The 24,950-nt window shown below is 36.9% G+C and overlaps 1 protein-coding gene and 1 long non-coding RNA gene across 3 annotated transcripts; one reads left to right on the top strand and one right to left on the bottom strand.

Annotated features, from left to right (window-relative positions):
• Window positions 1-1,698: 1,698 nt before the first annotated feature.
• LOC110778411 (probable serine/threonine-protein kinase At1g54610) lies at window positions 1,699-24,950 on the bottom strand. Of its 2 annotated transcripts, none has more exons than XM_021982972.2 (8): window positions 24,180-24,950; window positions 22,868-23,152; window positions 22,452-22,769; window positions 19,014-19,241; window positions 12,388-12,488; window positions 6,472-6,583; window positions 2,273-2,746; window positions 1,699-2,080 (listed from the first exon to the last, which is right to left on the bottom strand). In XM_021982972.2, exons 1-8 carry the CDS (start codon window positions 24,558-24,560, stop codon window positions 1,916-1,918), a joined length of 2,064 nt encoding a protein of 687 aa, XP_021838664.1. In that variant the 5' UTR covers window positions 24,561-24,950; the 3' UTR covers window positions 1,699-1,915. The 2 variants fall into 2 exon arrangements, with proteins under 2 accessions (XP_021838664.1, XP_056693217.1); XM_056837239.1 differs by having other exon boundaries at window positions 6,502-6,583; window positions 24,180-24,937.
• LOC130467989 (uncharacterized) lies at window positions 13,528-14,370 on the top strand. The gene is made up of 3 exons (XR_008928204.1): window positions 13,528-13,807; window positions 14,018-14,090; window positions 14,238-14,370. It is a non-coding gene; the product is annotated as an uncharacterized lncRNA (long non-coding RNA).

Raw genomic sequence — 24,950 nt, 5'->3', positions numbered from 1 at the left:
CAAAATTTGGTAGGTACTCTAATATATATGTGGACTCATTGGGTGTGGATGATGATTTTGAAAGAAAATTCATGACAAAAATCTTATGAAATTAGCAAAGCAAATCAAAATAACATCTAACTTACAAGAACCATTCAGCAAAGGGGCTTTTATAGTCGACCGTGACCAACAACTACCTTTCAAACACAAAAACTAGTCGCTGAAACATCAAAATAGCTATATTTAAGTTTGGGGCATTTGGTGAAAAAAGTTTCACAATAGGGACATTTGGTGAAATAAGTTTCAGAATAGGGGCATTTGGGTGAATTGAAAACTTGGCTAACGGCAGACTAACGGTCCGTTATTAGTAAGGGTATGTTGGGTATTTGTACAAATTGTGAGGGGTATTTTATGAATTATTGAAACTTGATGGGCGTTTGGTGAATTATGGAAAAACTCGAGGGCATTTCATGAAATATCCGTTTTAAATATGCACATTAGATGAAAAAATTTAAACGAGTATGTTAAAAATGTTAGAACTATGCAGTAACTTGGGAGATCTTCAGTTAAATATTTTGTGAAAAAATTATAAAAATCCGTGCGTGCACGGGATCTAATCTAATAAACTAAGAGCATCCACAATGGTAAGCTAATTTGACAATTAGCTTATCATTCCACATAAGATTTCAAGCTATTTTATTGTCTAGCTAATTTGGGCCCCAATGGCTAGCAACTAGCTTGTTATTTAAATTTATTCCACTTGTCCACTTGTCAATTAATTATTTGGCAATTTTGAGAGCTAGTTGTCAAGCAAATTAGCTTGTTTAAGCTAATTTGCTTGGCAAAGCTAATTTGTTATTTTCACTCCAATGGTCTAGCTATTAGCTTGAAACATTTATAAATTTCAAGCTAGTTCCTAGCTACAACCATTGGAGATGCTCTAATAAACTAATTGGAGAAAGACAAACTATTACGGAGTAGTAAACTGATCAAATCTTTACCCAATAATTAAACCAACTAATCATTTGTCAACAAACTAATCAAACATTAAACCCAATTTGATTTTATTTATTTACTTGTTCATCTTCTCCGACTTGGTCTACGACGAAGCCATAATCTTCTCCTTCCCTTAATGTACGTCACCAAAATGTACATGTCATCTCCAAAACGTACATGTCGCTTTCCTCTTCTTCAAATGAATTTTCGGCGACTTTCCTCTTAAGATGAATTTCCCACAAAATTAATTTCAATGGAATTGAGGTGAAAAATTGAGCGGGAAGATGAAGAAGGTAAGAGGCTCACCCTGTTATGAAGAAGGTAATGATGAAGATGGTGGTTGGCCGGAGGTGCAAGCTGCCAGAGTTTCTCGCAAGCGGGGTTAATTTTTACAAGGGTACAACCGACTTTTATATTAAAAATGCGGGCGATTTTAGCATACACGGACGTTAAATAATGATACACTATTTTTTTTGCCGCTATTTTTTGGCCCCACTTATTGCGGCTTTTTGCTTGTTATTCCAAATGAATGAATGATACAATAATTTGAACATTCAACCCATCTACGCATACTAGCAATAATCTAGCAAAAGGCCAAAGTATCTACCCCTGTTCCAGAAAGATAAATCAAGCGCAGGTGAGAAACAACCATAAGCACGTTTCCAAGAAATTTGCCGGTTAAGGACAACACATACGAAACTATACAGACCAAATGCAACGCAGTTAGAAAGGACAAGAATGAGGACTTCTTTCAAGACTTGCAATATACATTACTAACGATTACATGAAAGAAAACATTGCGTAACTATGAGACTGATATTACCCCAAAATACATATACATGTGCTATGTGCGTATTTACATGGAAGTTTGAATAAAGCTATAAGTTGCTGTAGTTTCAGCACGCTCTAAAACCACAAAGACATCAATCAATTAACCTAATCACCTAGCCAGCACTTTGCTGTGCTTAAACTTGTCATGGCGAGCACGACGGGCTGCCTCTTGAATCCGCCGATCATGCTCTTTAAGCATCTGATCGAGATCTTTTGAAGGGCGGAGTAATGGGCCGGATAGATGAATTCTGTCATTGTCAGGTGCAAGACTATGCTGGATACAAAGAAAAATACATAAGTGGCCAGGCAGAAGTACGAAAATGCACTTTCAAGAAAAATTTAGGGGCTTTCCATTTATGAAGGCTCAACTCCAACCACATTCAATACGTGCACGATTATCAAACAAATTATGTATGCAGTTTATGCTCAGACTAGATGTAAAGTCAGAAAAGGCCTGGAAACTTACCGATGTTGATCTCCTTCCACGTGTATTTTCTTCTAGCTGATGAGAACTCGCCGTACTTCCAGAGAAATGCAACCAATCATCATCGTTTACTCCCTCCATTCCATTAATAGGCCCTGAAAATCTATCTGCTGCACCGGGTACCTTTTTATTTTGTGAAAGGCCGTATTTTCGGCGGTTATCGTTAACAGCTGAAGTCCTGCTCGGTACCATACTAGATGAAGTTGTTAAATTGGGTAGCTTTGAAAATGATGGAGGGTCATTCAGTTTCCTTTCACCATTTGACCATCCACCCACCCGAGTTGATTGTCCTGAATACATGCCTCTCTGGTGAAGGCGGTCAAATATCTCTTTACTCACTTCTTTGACAGCTTCTGAATTTCCTGTGGAACCAAGTAGAGGACCGGAAGAAAATTGTTCATGAGGAGGCCTGAATAACCCATTTTGAGGCTTCGATTGGGATTGACTCTTCCTTTTCTGCAAATGAGTTGAGGTATAATAAGCAAGGGTACATATGGGCTAGTCAAACAGAAAATCTGGAGAAAGAAAAAAAGTGAAGAACAGGAAAAGGTTGAACTACAAAAGAAAATAGACCCAGTTTCCTTCCATGTATATAATGCATGCAACATGATTTGCACAATTACTATGTAATACCTAAGAATGTGCTCATACAAAATTGGAGGAAGCAATAATTAATTTCAAAAATACTAAATATTTGAAGATCGTTACAGAGACCTGAATAGCAGGGTCGTAAATTTTCTTGATAAATCCATTCGGCAGTAAGGTCACACAATCAGGTGGCATTTCATACTAGCAATTAGCAAATTTGTTCTCCCTCATGCTAAAAGGCATGACCCAATTAAGCTACATTGTTCAAAATGTCCCCTCTAATTTTTATTTTTATTTTACTTCCACAAACGTTCAGTATAATGATGATGCAGGTAACTAACTATCTACCGCTAAACATATTGCCTTTTTAAAACCTGAAACTTCTACGATGAAACATATCCTATTTCAATTGGACCCTTGACATTTCCTAGTAAAATTGTCTTTCTCGTGCATTCTATATTGGAATCACAATTAAACCATTAAGTAACGAACCTCACTTAGTACCAAGGTATCAATAAGGACATTCAAGTTATAAAGATGGAGGTATTTCCTTGTTTTACATGTTATTAGGGAATGTGCATTTAAGGGTGGCTCTCCACACTCTCTTTACTACTATCTCTCTACCGGACATCCTGAAGAGCCCCCTCCAAAAAAAAAACCATACACCTAATTGTGGTCCCATAAAAAATTAAAGAGTCGTGGACACATGTCATGTAGCTCATGCTATGGTAGATAGAGCTAGCTCTCCAAATAAATGAAATGACTCTTGGCCAAGAGCTACCCTTAAATGGCTCTCCATGGAAAGCTACTCAAGAGCCACTAAAAGTCCCCAATGTTGGAGTAGAGTTGGCTCTAGCTAACTCTTATTTTCCTTCTCCTTGGAGGGTCACTCCAAGAGCCCCCAGTGTACATGCTCTTAGTCTACATCAAACTGGTTATAACTTGGACATTTTTGTTCCATGTGCATTATATGATTGCTAATTAACTAAAATTTGCAATATGGTTTTCCATGTACACTATAGTTGCTAATTCACTAGAATTTGCAATAATACAAAAGGGACAATTAAATGAGAGGTGTTGTTGATGCTAACAACAAACAAGCAATATCACCTTATCGTGTAGGGTGATCAAGGTGCCCAAGGGTAATGCCCATAGGGGACGGTTGACCTCTTACGTTTGGAGGCCTTGCTAACGAGTAATTTCTTAGGAAACTACCAAATTGAGCCCAACAAGTATTAATTAATGCAAAATGAAATGCGTAAAATTAACAGCAAACAAAGATAAAATATCATTGTTTTGTTATGTAAGAAAAACTGGACAAACATTAAATCACGAGGATGTTACTTCCATGAATGCTTGGAAAAGTACACTAACGCTGATAACTTGAGTTCTTCAATACATAGGGACACTAAGAACTACGCTATGCTTCTGTAGAAGCCTAGGGCTAACTACGTGACAAAGCTAGAAAACTAAAAAGCTAAGGAAATTTAGAAATGTTCTGAGTTGTTGATGTTTTTTACTTCGATCGCCGTTATTTCCAATTTTGCGGTGGGCGGTTATGGAGAGATGGGAGTTATCTCCCTTAACTGCCGTAGTGGGGAGGAATTTCCGAGTATGAGGCAGTTCATGGCCACACGTCCACTTCCCCTCTTCTTGACCTGGTCCTCGAGTCTCCCTTGGTGTGACTGGCGCTAGGTTTGCAGTCTTGGGCTTTGCTTGTCTTTGGCTGTTGTTCTTACTTTTCTTCTTGGGCCTTAATGATTTTTTGGGCCTGACCAACCCTTGTTTCTAGGACCATTTGACAAGCCATATGTCCTTTTTAAGGGTAAGATTTAAAATGTGTATGACAGGTGTGTTTTCAAGAAATATTACCACCATCAACAAAAACCCAAATGCAAGAAAGTTGATGTGAGAGTTGCTGTGGGAGTCGTTTCTAGAGGAAGTCAAAGATGAGGTCATGGAAGGATAACATCAAACACTAGCTAGAGATTGAGAAATTAATTCTTTCCTCCGTTATTTTTTAAGTTGACTCACTTTCCTTTTCAAAAAGTTCTTTGTAATTGACACACTTTCCTATTTTCGTAAGTTTTATAATGTAATATTCTCATTTACCCTTACCCTCTCCACCATACTACCAATATTTAATTACTTACCCTACATAATGCCTCCAAATTTATTACTCTATATAATTTGACTACCAACTGCCGTTTCTTTTTCATCTTTCTTACCTTCCAACCGAGCTTCACATATTCCCCATGGAAACCCTCCCTCCGTTACTTTGATCTCCATGGCTACCACTTCCTCCACCTATAAATATTTTCAATCCCTAACACTAGAACATCCCACCATTTCTCTCCTTCTCACTGTCGTCCACCTTCTCCCTCCTTCCCTCTTCCTGGCCTCCACCACCAACAAAATAAGCTTCACAACCATGGTGCAACCACTAGACGAAATTCACCAAAATTGAGGCCGTGGTGGTGGTGGCCGAAGTTGGTCGGAGGTTCCACATCTGAAACCACCTTAGCCAAATTCGACCTCCATGTCTTTGACTTTGTAAAAGAATGTTATGTTACTTATGTGCGGCGGTGGTTGGTGAATGATGAATTTTCTCTCTCCTCTCTTTTCTTTATTTCAAACTAGGCAAGTGGAGATAGTATAGGCTCGAATTCTTCCAAAAAAAAAAAGAAAAAAGTGTTTCAAACTACTATTCACAGATGTGGTATTTTTCTTTATTTTTCTAAGATTTGGTGTTGATTTTGATTTTTTTGCTAAAGTGGTCATCAGTGACGTGTGGTGTTGTAGATGGTGTGTTGTTGGTAATGGTGTAAACGACGGTGGCGGTGCAGGATAAGTGGTATAGGTGGCGATGGGAAAATGGGACTGGTGTGACATTGATGAATCTTGTCGATGGTAGTGTGGGTTTCTCTCTCAATTTGTTAAAGAGAATGGCTGGTGGGTTAGTGGGTAGAGGTATTTATGTCTATCATCTTTCTTTGCCACCCTTCCTTAATATGTGCGCCAAAATGAAGTGCGTCAACTACAAAAGAGTTGAGGAAGTACTTTGTTCCCTCCGTATTTTTTAGGAGTTACAATTACTACCGACCGTATTTTATTAGGAGTTACAGACTTACAGGTCCATTTTGTTAAATTATACGACCACTCTGCCATTGTTTATTATATCCTACTCTTCTATGGGCCCGTAAACATCATAAACAATTCCACTTTTGGTAACTTTTACATCCCACTTGCTTTTTTCTATTTATTTATTGTTAACTACCCCCACTTGCCTCATTGTTATATAACATTCAACTATACTTTCTTAATACTTCTGCAGGACAACTTGTAACCCCTAAAAAATATACACGGAGTATATTAAAGGGGTTTCAGGCTTTCAGCCATGTTAAAATTTTTGTTAGTCTTATTCTCATGTTTGTATACTTCTCTTATGTGATTAGACGAGTTCATTGAACAGCCAAAAAGAGTCAGAAATGCAAGTTCAGCACCAGTTCAAAATGGACAAGAGAATACTTAGCCCACAAAATTATGAATGTAATCATGCTTAAAACTCAAGGACAGACAAACTGCTATTATACCTGCAATGATGAAACAAATTCAGCATTCACCTTGGCCGATACAGTAGCTGATTCTTGTGAGCCTTGCCTTCCATGGTCAGCCTTGTCATGCCTGCCTTCTGAAGCTTGACGCCTGCAACACAACAAAGAAAACATAGAAAACACAATTATAATAGAAATCATACTTAAGAAAGGAGGGAACGTGATACTGAAGATTGCAAGCTATGTGAAACCAAATATACAGCAAAAGACGGAGCTGTCTATTATCAAAACTTTGGACAAACTTAAGCACTTTAAATATGCAGCTAACAAGTTTGAGATGAGAACATCGCACTAATAAAGACACCTAATGAGGGCTAGAAATTTTCAGGAGGCTAATTGGAAAAATTGCATTCCAGCATAACCTGCATCACAAAATGATAGAATGGCCTCAACATAATAACATATTAAATATGCAGCTAACAAGTTTGAGCTGAGAATATTGCACTAATAAACACACCTAATGAGGGCTAGAAATTTTCAGGAGGCTAATTGGAAAAAATGCATTCCAGCATAGCCTCAACATAATAACACATTAAAACCATTACTAACAAAGAAACTGAAAAAGATCTTGTCATCCATGAACTACACAAAAGCATTATAATGGAAAAGCAAATAAAATACGGATAATCTTCCTTTCCCATATTTCTTCCAACAATCCAACCTAACTTAATGAGTTAATATATCTACGAATGCTTCAGAATCAAATGCGATCAAGCCCACTGCAGTTCAACTCATTCACACAGTGGCACCAAAATAAACAGTACATAACAACAACAAAAAAACAAAAATGCTGTTACATACTTCATGGTAGTGAAACACAAAGAAAACACACACACACAAAATCAAAATCGCATTCTCGAGTCTATAGTGATCAAACCACAAACTAAATGTAATAGGTATTCATAAGAGCATCGGGATTCCAGGAAAATTATTTGCAACTCTAGAGGTGCATTCACCACTAGGGAAAATAGCAATACTAATGCCAAATTTCAAATGTAAAATTTACAGAGCGGTAGATAGAGAAATTTTTTTGTTTGTCCGGAGAGGACAAAAGTAGAACAGGTAATTAACTATGGCCAATAAATTTTTAATTTGAAGTATTAAATCCAAGTCAACTAATTCGAATTATCAACATTTCGGAAATTAGAACAATGTTAACCAACAAAGCACAATGTGGACCAATAAATTTAAAAGTAATTTTTATCAGAAAACTAAATTAGCATATTGCTCATGCGCTCGGTAAATGTTTTCCTCTGTTTCTTTTAGTTGTACCATTTTAAAATACACAACTTTGACCATTTATATTTTTAAGGCCTTAACTACCGATCAATAAAAAAAAGTAATCCAATATTTTAAAAATGTACTTCCAATAACATTTTACATGATAATATTTGTTTTATTATATAAGTAAAACCTAAGGCCAAAGTAGAATGCGTAACAGCGCAAAAAGTCAAAGTGGTATTGAATTCTACTCATTTTCCGCTTACATCTTTCTTTGAGTTCTACTTACTTTTAATTTATTCTCTTTACTACAATTTTTTCCGCATCTCCCTTTTTCCGCACCCCCTCCCTCCCTCTATCTCTCTCCCTCTGTCTCCCCCCTCCTCCTTTGATTTCTCTTTTGTTTTTGTTGCTATAGTAACTTAGAAGAATTTGAAGGATACAACTAAAAAATGGAGGTCACAAACATTGTTTCCAAACACCCCTCCCCCCTTCTTCGAACAGAAAAATTGTACGTGGTGATGGGACCAAGAGCATAAACAGCTTGTGAAACAATTCACTGTTTTAAACTAGTTTGAATATATCTCGACCTGGATTCTACTTGGAGGTGAAGGTAGATTTCACAAGCTTTGGAGTCTAATAAGGAATATTTCTTCAGAAGTGGAAAGATTTGGAAGAAAAACATGAAGTTATTCAATCTAATAGCTTAGACCTCGTTCGTTATTGGATTTTGTTTCCACTTTTCTGATTTTTAGAAAACTATACTCCCTTTGTCCCATATTAGTTTTGATACTTATTAGCACACGGAATTCTAAGAGATAAGTTCTTTGATTATCACATATTATTTTACAGGAAAAGTAGATGGGAAAATAGATAGTGATATTATTTTATTAAAAAGTAGATGTGATAAAAGATAATGGAGTATTATTTTAATCAAATATGAGAAAGTATGTAGTGGAAGCTTAGTTTAAAAAGGCTCTAGGCGCACTAAGGCGCACAAGGGCCATGGAGCCTAGGCGCAAGGCGCAAGGCTCAGGCGCGCGCCTTTTGGATACAAGGCGCACATAATTTTCTAATAAACCTTAAAATTTGGTATAGAAAAAAATTAACACAATTTACACTCAAAACAACATATTTCTATTGGAGTGCCATATTTTCTTGCCGGTTCATAAGCATTGCGTGATCGGGTCGATGGTGTGCCAGAATTAGAACCTTCCATGGTAATTACAAGCTGGAAATATGAAAATTACTCATTTTATGCTACTTCCACTACCTAAAAAGCTAAGGTTGTAGAGATATGACCGTTGATAGGTCACATCGGGTGTGTTTATATCATTAAAAAAGAAAAAAAAATGTAAATAAAAGATCCACGTCATCTTACTGCGTCTGAAGACTGAAGGCGCACAAGGCGTTGCGCCTTGCGCCTTACCTAAGGCGCACGAAGGCGCGCGCCTGGTTGACATCAGTGAGCCTGGAGAGCTCAAGGCGCCGAAGGCTGAGCCTAGGTGAGCCTTGCGCCTAGGTGCGCCTTGGGCGCGCTTTTTTAAACTAAGAGTGGAAGAGATGTACCAAAATAATTGTGGGGTTTTTCTTAAAATAGAAGTTAAAGACTAATCAAGGACAAAACTACAAAAACCATAAAACGTAGTTGCTCGTAAGAGAGTAATAAAAAGTACGAAAACCATAAAAAGTAGTTGCTCGTAGTGATACCGAACGAGCCCTTAGTTTTAAAAAGTGCGCCCAAGGTGCCCCAAGGAGCGGGCCAAATGCATCAGCCTTGTTAGGCACACTCCCTCAGGCCGCCTAATGTTCAAGTGCGAGTGAAAGTGATGAGTCAAAATTATTATAAAAATACAGACCATAAAAGTTTAAAATCAAACCTTAGATAGTCTGTAAGGTGCAAATTCAAGAAAAGAACTCTTAATTGAAAGAATTTACCTTAATTTAACCGCAAAATTGAAAGCCCTAACCATAGAAAACCCTAATTCACGGGTTGTGAAGCAATTGGAAAATTGGTGGTTGTTGGCTATGACAAAGGTTGCCGACGAGACTTTTCTGGTGGTTTTTGGTCTAGTTTATTCAATTCAGTTCACTTCTCTCTCATAGTAATATGTGCCTCACCTCATCTACTTTCTGCATCTTCTCTTGTATCCGTCTTTCTCCATTGTGTTTGTTCTCTGTTGTCTCTTTACTTTTGTTTCCATTTCCATTCACCTTATTTGTCTTTCTCTTGCTCAGCAAACAGAGATGGAACAGGCTATTTTCTTTTTTCTTTTTTCTTTTTCTATTCTCCTAGAGATGAATAGACTCATGTGATCCCAATTTCTCTCCCTTTTCAATTTAACGTGAGTACTACACAATGGGCTGTGGGCCAATATTTTTAAAATTTATTTTTTAAAACCCTATTCCATTGAACATAAAATAAGGAACTCATTTACAGGAAGTCTGCAACAATAAAGTTTGCCTTGTATAAAAATGGAGCGTGCCTTTGCCTTGCGTCTAGGCTCCAGGTACCCTTTGCACCTTGGTGCACCTCAGGCCTTCTAAAACATGGCCTAAACGAAATTGCCTTTATACACTTACTACAACTTTCTATTACCACACCCAACCACACATTCACAGCTAATCACCCGATTCTTTCACCTCCCTTCCCTATCACTTTTTTCCAGAAGGTTTTCATCCTCCATTTTTTCCTTCTGAGAAATTTGTTACCTACTATTTTTATTTTCAAATTAATGATTGTAGCAGCTTCTCAGTTCCTTCATCTCATACTCACTTCCATCCTCTTCCCTCTATCTCATCGTCAGACTTACTCCTGATATTTAGAAATTTGTATTTTAAGAAAGGAAAATTTGTCAACTACTACCTAGGTTTTTAGGGAGTTTGTCAGTTACTACCTAGTTTGTTACAAGTTGTCAATACTACCTACATTTCTAAAATTGATGTCAATTGCTACCTTAGTCCATATTCCGGCCAATTAATCCACTAATGACATCATAATTAACCCTTAGTTATAATGTAATCATTTTAATTAATTAATAAAAATTAAAATAAAATAAAATTCTCAAACTTAAATCCCAAAAATTACCCGATTGCCCAAAATAAATAAATAAAACTAAAAATCGACTTCTTTTCTTGGGAATATTTCCGGGATGGATTATTTTTTGAAAAAATTGGGTAATTTCGTAAAAAATCCAAAATGATCAATCCCAGAAAAAAAAATACCCAACTTAAATCCCGGTTATTTTTGGTAATTTCGGGATTTTTTTAATTTTATTTATTTCGGGTAATTTTTTGGGATTTAATTTGGGGAATTTTTTTGGGATTTTAATGTTATTAATTAATTAGTTAAAATGATTAAATTATAACTAATGGTTAATTTATGATGTCATTAGTGCACTAATTGGTCAAAATATGGACTAAGGTAGCAACTGACATCAATTTTTAGAAAGGTAGGTAGTAATTGACAACCTTTAACAACCTAGGTAATAATTGACAAACTCTCTATTCTCTAACAATCTAGGTAGTAATTGACAAATTTTCTTTTCATAAATTTTAATTAGATGACTAGAAATTGATTTTTGTGGATTTCATTCTTCCTTTCGGAGATGATAACTAACATTGAGTAAAACCTGAAGAGAGAAAAATAACTATAATGAAGAAGACATGTATTTGAAAACATGACGCAACTATCTTTTGTTGATGATATTGCATTTCGGTCAAGCAGCAAATCAATAACTCCATCCCACTCCCTGTCATTTTCTGTCTCATCTAACCTAGGGAAGATTTTTTCTCCTTGCTTTCCTTCTTGAAGTCTTATCTCATCTAATTGTTAGTGAGTATGATTTAGACTTACAAGTCACATCCTCTCTGAACTTTTAAATAGTGTGAGTTCTTCAGGTTGGATTATGATGACTGTCTAATACTTTGATCTAAGAGCTTTTTTTTAAATTCTACTTATATTTTCTTCATGCTCTATAAACACAAATACCCACCCACTCCCCGTCCTCTCCTTAATAAAACACTACTATGAAAATGGCTTGCTAGCCAGTTTTCGGAAAGTTGTTATTGCATTGTCCTAAAACCTCTTCCTCGGCTCCTCTCATGAGATCACAAGAAGGCCGAAACTAATTCTTTTTTCAAGAGATACAGATACCGACTTGTGGTTGTGACGAGTGGGAGAAATAGCCCAAGAACCGTAATAACTTCTAGTTTCATGAACTGTTTATCATTCATGAGCCATCTCCATCAAACTTTAAGCACCTTGTCCAAGCGTTCTCAAATTTGATGTAACAGGAATATAGTACACAAATCAGCTAATAACCTAGAAAGCACCGAAAATTCCTGGACATGAGGTTTCCCTGTTTCCGTGCTAATGAAGCTCGGTAATGGCTAGGACCTGAGGTTTTCCCGTCTCTGAAATCCGAGTTGTTTATGTGCTAAATAGCCAATAACCCTAATTTCTGGCCATTCATGTTCTCGATTGACTCCTCACATGAACACAAGAGTATCACAATTTTCTTTTTCCCCCTCCATTCACCAAAATTTCCTTTTCTTTAACTTCGGGGTTGGGGGAAGGTCAATCTCTAAATCATTGCAAGTACGTAAATAGTTCATTAAGAATTAAGATTATTACGCAAGGGACAGTAGTTAAACAATTATGAGCTACAGTACCTTCTGATTTCTTCCTCCCGTCTTCTTGCATCTATCTCTTTGCTAGGAGGATATTTAGGCAAGGTTGATGGATCACAAGCAAGGGGCTCTGAAGTAAAAAACTGCAAATTAAACGGTTAATAAATTAAATAAAATAACATAATGGGAGTAAATTTGAAACAAATCGCCAACTGAAGAAGATACAAGAGCTACATAAAGAGCCAAAGCAAGATAGAGAGAAAAGTATAGCCAAGCCCTACAGACCATTCATATGATAAAAGGCATGTGAGAACAAAGGAGGGTGAAATAAGGGTGCAAGACAGGCAGTAATTCTCAATTAAGAGATTGAGTTCTTAGACTGACAGACAACTGAAAAGGCATCCAGGCAACAGTCCAGGACAGAAACTAATTCATGGTCCGCTTGCATGCTTTGGCATGCCAAATGGGCGAGAATGCAATTCGTGATCGGTCTAATTTGCAACTCGTGGGGTGTGCTTTTGGGGTAAATATTTTGGGATCATAACCCGTCGTAGTTAATCATTCGGTTCACAAACTGATTTTAATATATGATTCTAAAGATAAATGATAATGTAAGTTTCCTCTGGTTTTTCTTATTTCTACCTCTTTTTAGACTTCTGCATTATTCACTTACCTCATTTGACCATCTTTTACTAATTTATACAGAGTATAAACTAATGTCATCTTGTAACATGTAATTGGATTTCAGTATATTTTTAAACATCAACTTTTGAGAAGTTCTAATAATAGATTCTCAAAGATATTTGTGGTCAAAATTGTGCGTCGGCAAACATGAAAGTTGAAACAGTAGAGCTAAAAACAAAGGAAGTGTGAAGGTCAATTTATATACTTTAATGTAAGCATACAGTTTCGAAGGTTTTTTATATCTCAGATGATACGATCTCAATGTTTTCTTTAGACTTTTTTCAACAACAAAAAATGTATAATAAAAGTAAAAGCTTGAATAAGACAAAACTCACAAAGCAATCTTATCGTTCATATTTCAAACAACCAAAAGACCTAAGTCCACCGTTGCCGGAGACGTGACCGTCAAAGATCCCCAATTAGGACCAGGCCCGGTGGTGGCCCTGTGCATCCTGGTCAACAGCACAGGGCCACCGAAAACAAGAGGGCCCATTTTCAAGCCCAACATACATATTTAAAAAAAAAAAAAAATTAATCTGATACTCCGTAATCCGTATCAGTTCTTTACTTCTTTAGTTTTCAACATTTTTAACTCCCAAAATTGACGCTTTGTTTTTCAAGAAAATTCAATGCTAATACTCTTCATCTCCCCCAAATTACTCTTTGTTTCCAATAATATCCCAAATTCCCAATTACAATCATCTGATTTCAATCTTATATTCTAATCAACAACTTTCCATCATTCTCTTGAATTCAAAGGAAGAATTCGTCTAATTAGGTATTCAATTCAATGATATTTTCTCTTGAATTTGTTATCAATGGAAGAATTAAATCCGATTTTTTTTGTAAATAACCATCTATTTTCATATCAAACAGTTAGATTATTCATCCTTTAAAAAATTAGACTGGGGATTTTCTTTCTCCATTTTTTATTGCAATTCGCCATTCTTAATTATCAATTAATCATTTGGATTCTCTATTTGCCCAGAATGGAAAGGAGTGATATTTGGGAATTTGTTGAAGAGGAAGAACAATCATGGCAGAGGCACAGGTACAATTTGGTGAGTATTAGTTTATGAAATTACAATTTTTTTTGTTTTTAGTTTCGCTTTTTAGGTTGAATTGTTCAATATTCATGCTGTTGTATTTTTATTCTTTTAATTTCGTTTCTTATTTGCTGGTTTATTTTTCTTTCTTTTAATTTGAAGATAAAGGTTAGGAGCAGACAAGTAATTTTTCAACCGGCTAAAGAGTTGGAGCAGTTGATGAGCCGATCCGAGTAGGGCTGTGATTTCTAAATAAAATTTTGTTTATTTTTTTGTTCAATTTGTAGGAATAAATTGTAATGTTTATAAAGTAATATTTTGATTATTGCATTTTTTTCGGTTTAGGGGCCCTATTTTAAAAATTTGGACAACCTTAGAACAGGGCCTCCAAAATGTTTACGACGGCCCTGATTAGGACATCATTAAGGATGTGAAGATGGGCTGTTAAGTTAAGGGGGAAAGCTATTCCTGCCTAAGAAAGTCCTAATTTAAGTAGGTTCCCCATGGTTCCTGATCCTCTTAGGCATAATGCTTAAATACACTATGAATTCAACTCATTCACAATATAAGGATGTCCTAATTTATTACTAATTTAAAAGTTACCAAACTAATTCAAATTACTTTGTAAAAACTTTAATCCGTTGTTCATGCTTTCTCCAAAACTAGAATGAACCCCTACCCTTAATAATTTAAAATTCGGCAAATTTAACAATAAGGTTATAAGACTTATACCATTATTTAGTGAAATAAATTTTACCTCGATATCAACTTATGTAATTCACTGTTGTCTGGCCAAGGGAGGTTCAAGTGGTTACTATGATATGAAAAAAAAATTGAATGGTAACAAAATTACATTTTTTTTTCAAGTAAAAGAATATTACTAAAACTGCAGAAACCAAAGTAAAAGTACATCAGGAAAAGGTATCCTCAGAACTACAAGTTAGCCAATACTTTGTATGTCTCCAATAGAGTAATTTGGAAAGCCCGAGAGCCTTAGCCCATAAAGAAGCTAATAAGTTACTCTATCCCACAATAGATCATGTGGGGCAGCAACACCATTAAATACACGACGATTCTACTCCCACAAAATAGCCATTATCCCATTCTGCGGAAGCAACTTTTTCCCTTTTCGTGATAAACCCTGCAAAGTGAATTCACAGCCATTCCTGTACACTCGAGGTCTGACCCAAGAAAAGAATCATTTCCAATTGTAGCAAACCATATCATAGTGAAGGAAGACTGCTACGAATCATTATTACGGGAAGGGGCACTTTAGGTAGTATCTTTATAGGTTAGTTGTGAGTAGCTTTGGGACTAAGTTAAGCAGTAGTTAGGGAAGAATTGTCACACATAGAGCACATTAGAGCTTAGTTTAAAAAGGCTCTAGGCGCACTAAGGCGCACAAGGGCCATGGAGCCTAGGCGCAAGGCGCAAGGCTCAGGCGCGCGCCTTTTGGATACAAGGCGCACATAATTTTCTAATAAACCTTAAAATTTGGTATAGAAAAAAATTAACACAATTTACACTCAAAACAACATATTTCTATTGGAGTGCCATATTTTCTTGCCGGTTCATAAGCATTGCGTGATCGGGTCGATAGAGTGCCAAAATTAGAACCTTCCATGGTAATTACAAGCTGGAAATATGAAAATTACTCATTTTATGCTACTTCCACTACCCAAAAAGCTAAGGTTGTAGAGATATGACCGTTGATAGGTCACATGGGGTGTGTTTATATCATTAAAAAAGAAAAAAAAAATGTAAATAAAAGATCCACGTCATCTTACTGCGTCTGAAGACTGAAGGCGCACAGGGCGTTGCGCCTTGCGCCTTACCTAAGGCGCACGAAGGCGCGCGCCTAGTTGACATCAGTGAGCCGGGAGAGCTCAAGGCGCCGAAGGCTGAGCCTAGGTGAGCCTTGCGCCTAGGTGCGCCCAAGGCGCGCTTTTTTAAACTAAGCATTAGAGATAAAGAAATCATGTTGAATATTGATGAGAATTGTATTGAGCTTTTAAGAGTTCGTTTGGGAGAGAATAAAGCTTGAACATCATTTACACTTTGCTGTATTTTCACTTCATTAATCAAATCATCTTCTTGTTCCTATTTTCTGCCATTATTGATGCACAAGTTATGTTAATTCATAGAAAAGGCATGTGATTATGTGAGCACTGAGTCATTATTAGCCCGACAACACAAGCAAATGTCAGTTGGTAGACTTGCTCCTTGCTGCCGCTTTTGGAGCATTAAATTCGTATTGACCCTTCCAAATGAAGTTCCCTAACGAAAAAGCGGATATCCAGGGGAACGAGTCAAAGAATGATAGAAGATTTACATGAAAAACCCCTGAGGAATCTCCTATCCACAATTCCAAGCTCTTAAATCCTCCACATCCTTTAATTGATATCTAAAAGGTTATACATAGAAATGAGCTCCTATATAATCATGGGGTAGTCTCATCAAGTGCAAGTCCCACGCATTGCCATTTTTAAAACTCTACAGTGGAGCATTATGGATAGAAGATAAGCTGAAAGGGGAATAAAAAACGGCCACAGAGAGGCTGCTCGCCTATTCAGACACCTTCCTATAACTGAACTGCTTACATTCCTTATTTTGAACCTCACCAATGGCTTTACAGAGTCGAAACCTGCAAAAAAAAAAATCTATGGGCAGTTGTGAGTCACCCGAACATCTTGAGGACCCCACCCATTTTGACATAACTCTTACATGCTTTTGATGACATTGCATTAAAGAGGCCTGCATTGAAGAGGAAACATCCACCAATATTACCCACCAAACATCATTTTTTGAAATCATCCTTCCAAACCCTAAGCGACCCTCTTACTTCGGACGGCATACTAAATCCCATCTTACAAGATGATCTTTCCGAGACTCCCCTGCCCCTGACCATAAGAAAAACCCCACTTCAACCTCTCAATATTAGGTGTAATAGCAGCCGGGATTTTGAAAGAGAGAGACAATAATGACCTTTTTAAAATCTTTGAAATAATGACCCCGGATTACTGCGGAGAGGCAAGTTCAAATAACTTGAAGGCCATATTTCCACAGGTAATGCAAGATTTATATAGCCAAACTGCATTTAGTGAGATTGATTCTTAAACAAAATACCCCCTCACACTTGTAGCAAAGCTAGTACGATTTTAAAATTTTATAATCTAGCACAGCGTCGTCAACATATTGCAAATGGGATACCGGAATCTCCTCTCTACCCATCTTGAAACCTCTAGTCAAACCTCCCGAAACTCCCTTATCCAACAACCTTCCAACGCCTAATCTAGCAGAGCGTCATCAACATATTGTAAATGGGATACCGGAATCTCCTCTCTACCCACCTTGAAACCTCTAGTCAAACCTCCCGAAACTCCCTTCTCCAACAACCTTCCAAGGCCTAAGAAAATTACATTATTGTATTAACTATTATAGTACTAGGAATACAAGAAAAACACAGAGATACGCATATCACAAAGATAATTATCTTTCAATTTGTCTCCCTTGAGTTTGTGCAACAAGCCTAGGAGCTCTCCTCATACGATCTACTAACTGCCAATGTTTAAAAAAGCCCCCCTAAAGCGCGCCTAGGCACTGAGGCAAGGAGTCAGGGGTCATGCGCTTTTGTGGTCTAGGCAACCCATTTCAAAGAGGCGCATTGAGGTGCACAGCTCAATAGTTTTTGAACATATTTTCTTACGGTTCATTGGGTGTCTCACTTCGACGAGGTGCACCAAGGCGCATTGAGGCGCTCATAAGGCATCTTAATGCGTCTTGAGTTTTTTTTTATACATTGCTAACTTTTCACTCCTAATTTCCTTTACAAATTGTCACTCCATGTCTATTGGTCTTTGCACAACGAGTTTAAACTACCACCCTGCTCCCATCCAACAACGAGCCATTCTCTTTGGTACCTTCGTCAAGAGGAGTAGAGGACTAACACCTACACAGCCTAAGGACTTCATATTGCTTCCCAGACTATCCGTTGAAGGTACATATTCAATGAACAATTTGACACTAATCCACCATTGGCAAGCACAAGATATGGGAACCTCATCTCCTAAGTTCTCCTAGCAACGAACCTTCATGAAATAATAATCTTCTTCACCCAGAGACTCATCCTGGTCAACCTGAAGAACAGAATTTGATGAACCTAAATATAAGTTGACACCTCACTCAAAATTGCCATCTGCATGCTGTTCGAACAAGTGTAACCACTTTTGTTTTTTCCTAGGTGTTTATCCCCTACAACTTTCCCACTATCCTTTACAGAATTACAGGAGTATCTAGAGTATGAGAGTATCATTTACCTTTCAAACAGTTAAGCATGAGAATCGTATAACCTATTGTCGGAGACATAACGGGGCAACCACATGCATCCCAAACAGCCTAAGCAGTGACCCCTCCTACCTTCCTTTTACTCTCCATAACCCAGCAGCCCCCTCTTCTTTTTCTTTTTTTTTTTGTATCTATGTACAAATGTATTATACAAAAGAAGAATGACATAATGAATATTGACCAATAATCAACCAAACAAAGTGAGCAACACCCATTTTAAGTCATAATTATAGATAGGATTGGTGTAGTGAACACGTCTTCTAACAAAAATGCCCTTCTATTTTCTATACAAGACAATGAGTTTAATGCATCAGCAGTAAGTGTTGTGTTGTTTGTTATAAACTTCTACATGGCTATTCATAAAACTTCGATATATTGAGATTCCTGGTCAGCAAAAGGAAAGATTGAGCACATGGGTAAAGAAGGAAAAGAAAGCAGTATTGAAAAAACTAAACCTAGGTCGATTCCTGGTCAGTTTCAATTTCAAGCATGATTGCAAACAGATCATCCCTTAACCTCGTTACCAGATCCTAATTTCCAAAGATTATCAGGATTCAAATTACCGTCAATGTATAGGTTTCAAATATTACGTACCTCACTATCAAGAGCAGAAGTAGCAGTCCCGCGAGAGGCAGGATCTATAGAAAGTAAAGTCTCAATAAGAGCCAATGCAGGAGCAGAAATGTCCTGGAATCTCTCAGCAACACGTCTTCGATAAGGCCTTTGAGGTTTAAAAGCTGTTGAATGGGGTAGTTTTGATTTTTCCCAGTATTCTTCAGGTGGAGAACCACAAAGTTTGAAAATCTTGTGCAATTGTTCAACCTATTAACATAGCCAACCTAAATCAGCATTTCTATTTAAGAAAAGAGAAGAGTTAAGTTATAAGTAGTCACAATGTACAAGTCACATGTGCTTTTATCCTACACAATGCATTCTGGTGCAACATAATTACACAAAAAAGGGAGAAAAAAAAAAGGCACTCTAAATGGCAAAGACTAGCGGTCACTTTACCATGACAACTTTGACAAGAATGTCGAAGCTACTTCCCATGTTCCATATCAAACTCTACTTGTAACTCATTGAATGTTTTGGTACGGAAACAAAACATTTATATTTATAATATTATTAAAACACAATCGCAATATATGACAATATGACATCCTGCCACATGTCACAGTTAGTTTGCATTTGAATGGCGCCAAGTCATAGCCATACTTTAACAATTAATGTTTTCATACAAAAAAATCAACAAATGCTAACATCGGAGTCATGTTTAATGTAGTAGAACTCTAACAACTACTCCAACAACACAAGTGGCTATGTACTTATGTTCACAGAGTATTTTTAAAATATAATTCGTATAAGTCATGCTTATTAATTTAAAAACCTTAATGCTCGATTTATGCGTTTAATAAATTTATTATGAAGAATAAATTATACCCTACGCTTTTTCATGTATATTTTTCTAGAGCTATAAAAAAGTAATTTAATAAAAAGTATTGCAATCTTTCATAGTCAAAGTTTTTTTTCTTCTAGTTAAAAATCTTGTGACTTTCTAGCTTAATGCACCATTTTTAGTGTACAAAGTTTATTATAATTAAATTATTAAAAAAATAAAATTTTCGACTTAAACTACTCTAAAATTAAGTTTACTAACATATTAACCAAATTTGTACTCAAGCAGCATTGCAAAATTAAAATTTTAACTAGTTTGCATCTTCAAAACTTTCTATAGTCCCTCACATTACTTAAGTCGCTTTGCAAAAATCGCCAAGAATTCTTTTTTATTTTTCACAAACCACAATTTACGATGTATGTAGAGATGGTTTAATACCTTTTTGGACAGGGTGGCCATTGGACAATTAAGGTTGGGCTTGTTCATACTGGGTTTAAACCCTCGCATATCCTTATTGTGTACGCACAAAAGAGAATCGCCAATATAGTATAATTATAGGATTGGTCCTTGTCAAGCTTGAAATATAGATTAACTTAATAGGGCTGAGCTTTCGTATTTTTTCTCCGCTCTCTCTCCCCTAATTTCTTCAACCAAACATAAACAAGGACAGGGACCTACCAATTTTCTCTCTTTGCTTTCACATCCTTTTCTACAGCCTACTCTATAATAACTAAATTGGCAATCTCCCGAATTTCTCGTCAGAATTCACTCTCATCGGCAATCTGCTTAATTTGCTCTCGTCTTCATTGGAAATATCCTGCGTTTCTTGATGAATTACATCCTACCTGTTAACAGTTTTACTCTTTCGCATCAGAAATCAAGAAATATAAGTTCCAAATACTTAAGCCTTGGAAATCCTTTCACTCTTTAAGCTTTCAACAAATCCAGACCACTACAGTTGTGCAAAACCAATTCCTTCGATGTAAGTTAGGGTGTAAAACCATGGTGAATCAACACCTTGAAGGCTTGAAGACTCAAAGACTGACAGTTATCTAAGGATATTGAGGTGCGGGAAGCCGAAGATTAGCAGCTTCCTAACTTAAATGTGGAAAAGGGGTCTATAACAATTATTTGTGGACCCCTAATTGGCTTGATACTGACCCGTCTCATCCAATAACCACCTCTACCTGAAGGGCTGTAAGTGCACTAACACTTGTAAGCTCAACCAGCGCGTAAATGGTTTTTGAACATTGTAGCTGCTTATATACCAGATAAAGGAACCAAATGGTGGCAAGAATCAAGGTCTGGAGCTCCAGACATCTCTCTTTTGCAAGAAGAGTGCAATGAGCTTAAGTGTTTACTGGGGGCAGATCATCCTAATCCCTGCTTCTGTTATAAGGAAAATCAATGTGCAATCTGTAGATCTTATCTCTGGTTTGGAGAGTATGATGACAGTAGACCTGGCAATGTTAGTTGGGATAAGTTGTGTCATGATAAAGATCATGGTGGCCTTGGGTTTAGAAATCTGGCAATCTGGAACCAAGCAACTATTGGTAAACTAGCATGGGCAGTTGAACAGAAACAAGTAACCTATGGGTTAAGTGGGTTCATGCTCTAAATATTAAGTCTAAGAACTGGCAGCAGTATAACCCATCTCTGGCTGCCAGTTGGGCTGTCAAATACATGTGCATGGTCAAGCAAATGTGTTCTGATAATTTGCATTCTACTTCTTGGCTATCAGCAACCAAGTGCTCTATCAAAGGGATGTACCATGCTCTTAAGGGTCAAGTTGCTAAAACTTCCTGAGCCAGATATGTTTGGAAAAGGTTCTCTATTCCTAAACACATATTCACTCTGTGGTTGGCTTTACTGGATAGGCTCAAAATAAAAGCTAGACTGTTTTCCATATGGAATTGGTGTCAATAATTTATGTGCAATCTGTGGTGGAGCTCCAGAAACTAGCTCACACCTGTTCTTCGAATGCTCTTACAGCAAGGAATGTCTTGCTGATATCCTAGCCTGGCTGAGCATTAGGATGAAAAGAACCTTTCTCTATTGGTTCAGAACCTATTGCAGACAAGCTTTCAGGAAGAAGGTTTACTATGCAGCTGTGGCAGGTGTTCTTTATCAAGTATGGAAAGCTAGGAACTTTGCAGTTTGGGAGCATGATGTTCCCACGGTGTCTTATGCAAGCCCTCAAGTTTGATGTCAAGAACAGAATCTTAAAGATTAGCAGCAAGAAAATTAGTGAAACTGATAGAGATTGGTTACTTGCTTTGTAAGTAGGCTTGTTGTGTCTTAGAATCTGGTGTGACTGCAGTGAGTCTAAGTTGTTTGGTCAGTTTGGCCTTGGTCCTTCCTTGGTCATTCTGTCTAGGTTGTAATAGTTGTTTGGTGATCTATATATTTTCTCTCTTACTTGTCAAAAAAAAAAACAACTTCACTAGTCAGTAAGGTTCAGTTTTTGACAACATTTACGATCAAAATAGGCAATTGTCAACAAGCTTCCATACACAGTTCAGGAAAATGAGAAGAATGGTGCTTTTATCCAAATACAAACAAAATTAGATATGGCCACAGGTCAAATAGTATTTAAAACCAGTGATAATGAATTTATATTCCAATAAACAAGTTACCTCTGTTCTTCCAGGCATGATGGGCTTTCCAGCATATAATTCTCCAAAAATGCAACCAGCACTCCATAAATCTACTGAAATCCCATAATGAATGGCTCCAAGTAAAAGTTCAGGTGGTCGATACCATAAAGTTACCACCCGGCTTGTTAACGGTAGGCTCTTTTGAGGATCGAAGAAAGTTGCCAACCCGAAATCCGCAATTTTCAAGGTGCCACTATCATTAATCAAGAGATTTGAGCCCTTTATGTCCCGATGCAATACACCATGGCTATGACAATATTCAAGGCCAGACAGAAGCTGCTGCATAAAACATTTTACCTGACAAGAAAATCTATGTGACCTGAGATTTTATAAATACAGCAAGTATCAGACATAAAAAATGCAATTACACAAGCAAATAGTTGAAATGTAGGTACCTGCGGCTCTGTGAACTTCAGGCCTGGAAGTGATGCAATGCCTGTAAGATCATGCTCCATGTACTCAAATATAAGGTATAAGCTAGTAGACGTGGTAGATGCAATTAGGCCTTCCAATTTAATTACATTAGGATGATCCAGTCTACGTAGTATAAGAATTTCTCTTGACATGAACTTCACACTCTCTTGATCAAGATTATCAAAACGTACTCTTTTTAAAGCAACAATCTTGCCGTGAATAAGATCCCGGGCCTTGTAAACACTACTATAAGTCCCCTCCCCAATCTGCAAGAACGGACACAATTACACTGTCAATTACATTTGCACGATTCCCCTGTTGTTACCAATATGTACAAACAATAACAGGAAGATAGTCTTCTGGTTTTAGTAAGCAAATAACAGAACAAATAACACAATTGGATAGATTATTCATCAAAAAGTATGTAAAATAACAGAGAATATCTCACTTAGGCGTTATTAATTGCCAATAAGATATCTACACAATAAGAAATTATCCTATATGACTTGTAATGAACGAACTTTGCAAACCAGACATATCGGACAGCTATGCTTTTGGGAGCATGACTTATAACTACACACTTAAGACTTAAGACTCAATATGGCGGGGCACGTAGATGCACTCTAATGTACTGATTGGAAGCTCTAAGTGACTGTTTGGCCAAGTTTCTCAAAGTGCTTCTCCAATTGAGAAACAAAAGCTGGCCCAAACAGGGGAATAAATGAAAATGACTTCAGCTTCTCTAGAATCCCGAAAGAGCTTCTAGGGGTCATTAAAGTAATAAACACGTAGAAACGAAGCGCCAAAATGTAGCTTCTCAAACCTGTTTCTCGGGAGTTCTTCTCTCCTCTTCAATGAAATTTTATATGGACAACAATGCCTCTAAAGTAAACGTATTTGTATATAAGAGAACGTATTTAGGCTTCATTTTTTTCACATTAAAACCTTTTATCTAAACTTGTTGGACTAAGCTACTACACCTTATCTGAAAATATTTGAAATTGTGAAATGTACATCCTTACCTGAGTTTACCTGAACTAATTTCTCCTCAAACTTTATTTTTTAAGTAAAAACATAGAGGCTTAATCATTCTTATATGAGATTGAGTTTAATGCCTATGATTAACACTAGTTCTCACATGATTACTCTCATAATATGATCACAATAAAAAAAATTAAGAAACAAATAAACCTTTGATAATTGCCATTGTTTTATCAACATTCGAACTAAATTACACAAATAAAAAAAAGTGAGAAAGTAGGAAGAAGAGTAAATTGGGAAGAAAATGCATACTTTTCCCAATCTCTGGAAAGAGTCTGAACGCCGAGGAATCCAGCCAGTGATAGTATCAGCAGCAGCTGTAACAAGCCAAGAAGGCCAACCAGCTGCAACTTGCTCCCCTTCCCAAGCTTTAGGGACCACCCTGATTTCCGATTGATCAACCAAAACACCTTCAGGTTTTACTCTACTCTTCTCAGAACGATCGTCACATATTCGAATCGAATTGCTACTTTTCCTATCAATCAACGACGTTCTACTATCACTTCTATTCATCATTTGCGGACCTCCTTCTCTGCTCGAAGACGTCCGAGATATTCTCTTACTTGGTACTCTCTGCCCAGAGATTCCACCACCATCTCTAACTGTCTTAGGCTTACTACTTACACACCCCATGCTCTATCAATTGAACCCTCACTTTTATATGTACATCCTTCCACAGACCACCCTAAACCTCAATATAACCACTTTAATCAACAACAATTTCCGCAATGAATTACCCAAGAAATTTGGAGATACATAAACTAATAAGATGAATTAATCAGCAAACCCAGAAACATAAAATCCAGAAGAAAAAAAATATATGTGGGGACCTTGAACTGAGTCAAATCGTCCAAATGGTAGCGTGTTGAATCAAGACCCATAAAAAGGAGAAAATATATGTATAGGGTTTCAAAAATCAAAATGATGGGCGTTTATGGTTTACTTTTTCAAACTATGACTTCAATTTGGGTATTCAAAGATTTGGAACAACAGAATTTTCTCTCTTAAGAGAGAATGATACGC

The sequence above is a fragment of the Spinacia oleracea genome, chromosome 2 (assembly GCF_020520425.1).
Source record: "Spinacia oleracea cultivar Varoflay chromosome 2, BTI_SOV_V1, whole genome shotgun sequence".
NCBI lineage: Eukaryota > Viridiplantae > Streptophyta > Magnoliopsida > Caryophyllales > Amaranthaceae > Spinacia > Spinacia oleracea.
Note: the sequence above shows the minus strand (reverse complement) of the source record. Positions and strands in the feature narration are given on the sequence as shown.